Source organism: Echeneis naucrates, chromosome 11 (assembly GCF_900963305.1).
Source record: "Echeneis naucrates chromosome 11, fEcheNa1.1, whole genome shotgun sequence".
NCBI lineage: Eukaryota > Metazoa > Chordata > Actinopteri > Carangiformes > Echeneidae > Echeneis > Echeneis naucrates.
This window is the reverse complement of record NC_042521.1, coordinates 9414367-9422550: the sequence shown is the minus strand read 5'-3', so window position 1 is coordinate 9422550 and position 8184 is coordinate 9414367. Positions and strand designations below refer to the sequence as shown.

The following is an 8184-nucleotide window of genomic DNA, read 5'->3' as shown; positions in this document are numbered from 1 at the left end:
TTACCTCTCTACATTGCCCATAAAAAATGTGTAGAGAAAGTGTAAATCTGATCTCAGTCTATTAACTTTTAGTTCTCAGCTCAGTAGTAAATAGTCCCCCAAGCTATTATTATTCAGCTGCAGGTAAATCAGAAAATGAAGATTTTTTTGACAGTAAAGTGAAGTAACATTGGAATATCATCTCTACTCTGCGCCTCAACCTGTATCTTTCAGGAAACTGGTCTGTGTCAGATTTTCAGCTTTATTCCTTCAGGAGTCTCAGTACACACTACAAGCTCTGAATATGAAGCTGTCACTTGGTAACTAATAACAGGGTGTAGGATTTCACAATTTCAAAGTCCACCAAAGCTGTTTGTGCTCACATGTCATGATGTCTGAGTTGCTGACAGCTCAGTTTCTTGTAGCGATGTCATTCAATCTGCGCAGATGTAACTCCAGTTGCCACTAAACAAACATGACAATAATTCATCTCTTCAGCATCTGCAAGTAAAGGAAGGGCAAGAAACTACATCTGAAAAAAAAGGAAAATATGAGCGGAAGCAACAATTAAGACATAAAGGGTAATGACCTTTTCCAATTACATGATGTCTGCTTTGCAACTCCTCATCAGAGGCCCAGGTTAATCTGACTGTTTAATTTTTGGTGGCCTGACAAGTTGAATGTATCTATTATTTGACAAATAAAAACAAAAAAAGCAAAAAACAAACATATTTTATCAGCCAAATACAGCTAACCTCACCATGTTAAATATCTGTATAATATCAATGATTTTTCCAGGTAAACACAGTTTGAGTTGACCAAAGTTCTGTACAAAGGACATTGAATAAATAAAATTAATAAAAGTTAAAGAAATTATCAAATAAGCAAAACACAAGGAATGCATATTAAGTCTACTGCATATATAAACATAAAAATGCCAGCAAAAACAAGGCAACAACAAGGAGTAAATACAGAAAAATGACCATCGTAACAATGGACTGAAAGGTCAGTCGGCTAAAAAGGCCAGCGAATGAAAATGGGTCTTTAGTCCAGATTTAAAAATAGAGTGGCAACTGGTTCCATAATGTATGAGCAGCAATGGCTGAGGCTCTGTCAACTTCTAGTTGATGATGAATTTTCAGATCAAAGAGCTCTGGAAGCTGAGTGCCAGTGGCCAACAGCCTGGCCATTAGGACGCTTAAAAGTAATCACCAAGGTCTTAAATCGAACCCTAACCCTGTTCCCAAGACAGACTACCACTAATCTCAGAATAGATGAAACCCTTGGTGTTCTCACGGGGTTACGATAGAATCTAAACTAGTTTTGTGTTGTCCACTGGATACCAACCCACCCTTTGATCCATATCCCAAGGTGACCCGCTCATTGCAGCTGAGTAACTGACACCTCATACAGGTGTCTTGCAGACTCATGTACCAACTCCAAAAAACGCCACCACACCTTGAGATAAACTGTTCCTAGATCTTACAGCTGTTTCTCCTGATCATGCCGGCCCATCAGCACTGCTCTATATTTACTTTCATCCTGGGTTTCACACATTAGGGAGGAGGCGCAGGAGGGGAGGTCCTAAACAGCACAGGAAGATGGAAAAGAGTTAGCAGCTCTGGAGCATTTTGATTGATATGGCTCGGCGGCTGGCTCAGTGATGATTCTCCCTCCTCTGGCCGTTGTAAACGCTCTCTCCACTGGACCCTTGCAGAGCTGTTAAGCCGGCAACCGGGTACCAAACAGCTCTGTGTCACATGAGAGGCCTAGCTGGAGTCACAGTGGCCCAGCATACTATTCTTAGCTGCAGGAATGTACACAGTGGCCTCATGGCAAGCTCACCAGCGCCTAACTGGAGAGTCCTGCTGTTTGTCCGTGCCTTCTCTCTGGACTATGATCTGGCTCCTTTCTGGTCAGATCTGAATTTTTTTCAGTTCGGGCTGACAAGATATTTTGGAAGTTACTGATTTTCTGAGGACAGGAGGTAAGGAGTCAACCAGCCGCAGATGCTGCCGATGAACTGATAGCATGCTCAGTAGGACTCCAACTCATAAGCTGATTTTATTATGTAATGCTTCAACTCCGTTTAACTTTCACTGCGAAATGGCAGTATTTTTTTTTTTTTTTTTTTTATTTCTTCCACTATAAGATGACTAAATTGAGTCTTTTTCATGACTGTTCCATGTTAATTCTATTAAATGCTGAATTTAAATTATATATTTGTCAATCAGTTTTTGTATTAAGGTGCATATCATTGTGGCAGCTTTCACAAAATTTAATGGAGAACAATCTGCCACCAAAAAAGGAGTAAAATTTGTTGAATTATATATAAATGATGTATGATAATATTCATGATGATTACATTTTGTATCCAAAGTCATTCAGAAACACTGATTATGGAAAATGTAACTCACATTCATTAGCATTTCATAGCATGCAATAATGATTAGAGGTCCAAATATATCAGACATGTGGGACCGGTAAGTGGTAGTAAATCAGTAGCTGTCGTGGGAGTGCTTAGAAGACTTAGAGTTGCTAATAGCCCAATGAAATTCCTGCTCTTTTAACAGCAGGCCATCACCAACCCATCAAATGGAGAAAGACAGGCTGAATGATATATTTGGCTTTTTCTTTTCTTTTAATTAATATAACAGATAGAAAATAGAAACAGAAACAAGAGAGAAAGGAGAGAAAAGCCCAACATGAGAAGGTCAAAGTTTTGGAAAGACAAAACACAGATGGTGCGTTGAAACAGCTCTAATAGTGCTGTCAGTAATAGGCGGCTTCATTATGGAGATATGGCATAATGCTACATGGATGCATCAAGATAGTTTAGAAGCAGTTTAAAATAGAAATCTGTGACTCAGTAATTCTCATTAAGGACAGCTGCACTACAGGGTTTAAGTGCAGGCTTATAAGCAAATGGCTCTGCCATCACAGGACTTTGAGTTTGAGGACAAAGAGGAAAACTTAGATAAAAAGTTGAAGTTCAAGACAAAGGGTCACTGTGCTAACCAGTATCATCACCTTACGTTCTCTTTCTGTTTTTAATAGAATGGCCTTACAAGAAGTTTTCTCTTTCAAAGACTCTGAACTTTCCTCTCACCTGCTCGCCCAGCTCAACGTCCTCCGGCAGGAACGCATCCTCACGGATGTCCTGCTCTGCACGGAGCACCAGGAGATCCCCTGTCACAGGAACGTGCTGGTGTCCAGCAGCCCGTACTTTCGTGCCATGTTCTGCAGCAACTTTCTGGAGAGCAGTCAGGCCCGTGTGAATCTGAAAGGAATCTCTTCAAATGTCATCAGTGGGATTGTGGACTACGTGTACACAGGCTGCATCACTATCACAATGGACCTTGTGCTCCCACTCATGCAGGCTGCATCCATGCTTCACTATGGACGTCTCTTTGAGGCCTGCTCATTGTTCCTCCAGGAGCAGCTGAGTCCAGAAAACTGTCTGAGCATGATCCGCCTCTCTGACATCCTTCACTGTGAGAGTTTGCGTGAGAGAGCAAAGGAGATGGCTGTGAGGTTTTTCTCTGATGTGGCCGCTACCGAGGACTTCTGTGAGCTGTCCCTTCCTGAGCTCATGTGCTACTTAGAGGACGACCGACTTTGTGCTGAGGAGGAGCAAGTGTTTGAGACCCTCCTGGCATGGATCCACCATGACCCCTTCTCACGACGTGGTGCCATCCACGATCTCTTCAAGAGAGTTCGTCTGCGCTACATCCACCCGACTTACCTCTTCCAGTTCATTGCCAATGACCCTCTGGTGCAGTCTTCCACTCTCTGTACTGAAATAATCGAGTCAGTGCGTCGCCTCATGCTTACAGTCAGTGCAAAATGCAGTCATGAGCTGAAGCCACTTTGGACCACACCACGACGTTACACCTGCAGAGAAACGCTGGTGGTGGTTGGAGGACGCAAGAACAACGAACAAACGTCCCGAGAAGCCTTACTGTATGATGAAAGAACTCATCGTTGGCAGTGGTTGGCCAAGCTCCCTCTGCGGCTCTACAAAGCTGCATATGTGTGTATTCACAGCATCCTCTATGTGCTCGGCGGGCTGAGTCTCTGCATGGCATCAGGTGACAGTTCGGTCAGTGCCACAGTTTACACACTCTCCCTTAAAACCAACCAGTGGAGGACTGCTGAGCCCATGTTGGCGCCGCGCTACGCCCACCAGAGTGTGTCCTATCTGCACTTTATTTTTGTGTTAGGGGGTATTGGAGTAGACAAGCGGATCTCACAGTCAGTAGAGAGGTATAACAGTGTGTTTAACCAATGGGAGGCCATGGCACCGATGCCCACAGCCGTGCTGCATCCAGCTGTTGCAGCCAGTGATCAGAGGATCTATGTTTTTGGAGGAGAGGATGCCATGCAGAATCCTGTCAGGCTAATTCAGGTAGATGTTTTTTTTTTTAAGGGCCCAAAGATCTACACTTAAGTGCCAATACAACAGTGACCAGATTTCATTGCATGCTACAAAAACACACATGCACTCAGTGACTGTTGATTACTTGTTAACAGGTCTATCACATCTCTCGTAACTTGTGGTCGAGGTTAGAGACCAGGACGGTGAAAAATGTTTGTGCCCCTGCTGCCGTCATAGAGGACAAAATCTACATCATAGGAGGTGAGTTCAGTTCTTGGTGTGCCGGGTGACCACAAAGATTCATCTGAGAAAAATATTCAGTGTTACTTTTACAGTAACACAAATCCTAACAATAGGCAACTATGTGATAGTGTGTCTGTTGATATTTGACCCCTATGCCCTAAGCTTTGTGCTCCCTTGTTAAAGATATAAAGCCATAATTTTGAGTGAAGAATGCGTGGTATAATAAGGAATGTATCTCTCCAGGGTACACCAGGCGAATGATAGCCTATGACACCAAGGCCAACAAGTTTGTAAAATGTGAGAATCTGACGGAGCGAAGGATGCATCACAGTGCCACAGTGATCAACAACAAGCTCTACGTAACTGGCGGACGCATCCTCAACAGCCACGATGTCATTGAGGACTCGGACTGCTTCGAGTGTTACGACCCAAAGACAGATGTTTGGACCTCCAAAGGCTCTTTGCCGTACAAGCTATTTGACCATGGCTCTCTGCCCCTAGTCTGCATTTCCAACAGACCCAACCCTCCATGATCAACCACCCCGTCACTCTTGGCGAATGCTTAGCTGCGTGCTCTACGTCCCTTTGCCATGATTTATTGGCCTCTAACTGCACAAATGGGAAACCATTTCAAACTGACTGCATTCCCTCACGCAGTGCAGCCTCTGCCACAACATAGTGGCATGTTAAACCAGGCTGACTTAGACGTGAATCAAAGGAGAGCTCGGCTGACACAAGGAGGTGTCATGTGTAAGGCACCTGAGGTGGGACTGAGCTGAGAAGCCTGGAGATGAGACGAGGCAGTCACACTTGCAAAACAAGCAGCTGTTCAGACACTTACGTCATCCAAAGAGCTCTTTCCGCAGGCGGCTGCGCTTGTTTGATGTTCGCTGAAAGTGTTAATGTTTTAATTTCTCCGACATTCGTACACAGCCTATCACTCCGCCTGGCAGGTGGAGATGACTTCTCTGTGGCAATTAAAGGCAAAAGGGAATTACGCATATGTCTGTGTTAAAGCCAGCAGCTCTGTCTGGTTTAGAAAGCTGAAGGCGACAGATCATACAATAAATTTGCGCTGAATAGAAAATACATTCCTCTGTGACCCAAAGGCTTCAAACAGAGTGCCCTTGATGAGGAGAACAGTTGTGACAGCACACGGATAAACTCCCAGGGTGCGACTCGGTAGTCTATCCTGGTTTCCTGGAAGTGTTGCCATGAAAAACCGTTTTACTGAAAATACGTTATCTGGGCCAGCATTATTCCAGTTTCACTGGTTTCATCCATCCATTGAGGATTATCTCCACAAACAACGTTCTGTGAAGCCTGGTTCTGAATGTTTTGTTTGAAATATACAGTGCTGGAACTAAAATAAAAGGTCTATAGTTAGACAAAGCACAGTTAACTTAAATGATTTGTGCTTTCTTCAGCAGTGAGGAACCTTAAATTTCATCATGTGCAATTGTTTGACATAGAAAGGAGATTCACAGGCAGCTGTGTTGATGTGATGATTTGTGACAATGCTGCCTTTGAATTTGAGTGCCTGGTGGGGATGCAGTGACCTGCTAAACACAGCTATGACTGATGGCGGTTTCGGGGAGGTTGTCAGCTCACACTGGACTCACGTTGACACACATGTAACCTGTAGGTGGCTCCTCACGAGAACGTTCACTGATCCAAACAGCGAGACCGGGTGAGACATGTCTAACCATTACAGTGGTCACAATTGTCTTCATCAGCTGACCTTCCTGACCTTTATGGAGCAGACATTCATTTCTGAACTCAACCAGACCTTTGTGTGATGGTTGCCACGGCAACTCTGTTATCACCTTCACCGATCATAGATTCCTGTAGTGAGTCTCTCTGTTCAACACTACATCACTGATCAGCTGCATGACGTCTAACGTGCTGCTGTTACTTACAGAGTTATTTACTATTATTATTTATATGACTTACATTGCTTGTTGCACATGTACATACTTTGAATTGTGGACTTTGCGTGACATGTGGTTTGTTTTTTCTTTTACAGTATGTGGTGTCACAACAACGCAAATCTGGTCTTTTGATTTGCTAGTTTTTGTTTCATTTGAATCCCTTTACATACAAGAACATGTGGTTGTGTTCCGTTTCTGTGCTTGTGTTTAGTTGTTTTGGTCCATGCCAGTCTGCCCGAGTCGTGTTCCTGTCATACATCGTTGAACATTGTTGAGCATTGTTGAGAAAGAAATGTTCACTGGCAACACATTTTCTCTCCGTACATCATTAGTTACAGTGCAACTTCCATAACAATACTGCACCAGAGTTAGGGAGAATTTGATGAAGTGATTTTCAGAATAATTGTAGGAAGTTAAACTTGCTATCTTTAGATTACAGCTGTGAGTGACATTGGGCTAAATTTCTTCCTTCCTTGTTCGCCTGGTCACTCACGACTCCCCCACAACATGACCTAAATTATTATAAAGACAAAAAGAAGAAAAAAATAAAACTTAAAACTTACAAATCTGAACAGCATCTAGATTGCTTGTCATCAGCGGAGATGTCAGATGTCATATTCTTATCAGTTAGACAGAGCAGCAGCGAAGGACATCCTACGAAACTTTTTATTGGGCTGCTGCTAAAGACACGGCCTATCCAGAGTTTGTATTGACTGTGTGTTTGCTTGTCATCGTTCCATAGAAACCAGTGTGTGAGGGTCACCCCTCAGAGGGGCCGTTCCCTGGCTGGTTATTTTCAGTGACTGTTACTAACCCATTATGGGATAGCATTTCACTGCTTGCCAAAGCTGTGTGTCATCTTATACACACGCACACACACACACACAGTTGTGGCTAAGTCACCTGTATTCATATATAGAAACATCAGCATGCATCACTTTTTCTGTATAACCTTCATTCATTATTACACAGGTTCTCTCAATGTGTTTACACTGAACATCACATTTTCACCTAAATCTCAGTAGCCTTCCTGCTGCATCATTGCTGTCCAGTGTGAGAAAGTAATAACAATGATGACTAAGATCCTGTTCTTCTGTCTTAAATAGATTTTTTCGGTGTCCTTTGCTCCTGATTGTAGAGTCAGATCTTAGTTGAACAGAAATTTTACAACCAGAGGACTTTCTTTCAGTTTGGAGTCATTTTGAATACTAATTGAATGGTTTCCTTTCTGTGTCACATGAGAGGGTCCTTTGTAGGTCAGTAACATTACTCCCCCTCTGTGTTAAAGTGATGAATGGGGGTTTCAGAACATTTACACCTTAACAGCCAGGGCCAGTTTGGAAAAACCACCTGCCATTTGTGAGCTTTTTTCTTTTTTTTTTTTGCACTAAGTCCCTCTAAGAAAGGGAAGACCAGTGATGTGTCATTTATTTTGAACTAATCTTTTATATGACTCAGGAGTAACAAGTCATCTCAGAGGGTGATTTGTTCTTTTTTCCCTGATCCACAGACCCAGATTTGTTAATGAACGGGTCTCGGCTGATTAGTTCATGACTCATACAATAGGGTCTTCGGGTCTGAGTCTCATTGTAGAAATGAGTGATGACCTATGTCAACTTAAATGTTTGCTTGGCACCATTCAAGAATTAATGC

The 8184-nt window shown here is 43.0% G+C and overlaps 1 protein-coding gene across 1 annotated transcript; it reads left to right on the top strand.

Annotated features, from left to right (window-relative positions):
- Window positions 1–1896: 1896 nt before the first annotated feature.
- klhl38a (kelch-like family member 38a) lies at window positions 1897–5133 on the top strand. Its single transcript, XM_029514752.1, has 4 exons — window positions 1897–1966; window positions 3037–4387; window positions 4513–4618; window positions 4844–5133. Exons 2-4 carry the CDS (start codon window positions 3038–3040, stop codon window positions 5131–5133), a joined length of 1746 nt encoding a protein of 581 aa, XP_029370612.1. The 5' UTR covers window positions 1897–1966; window position 3037.
- The last annotated feature ends 3051 nt before the right edge of the window (window positions 5134–8184 follow it).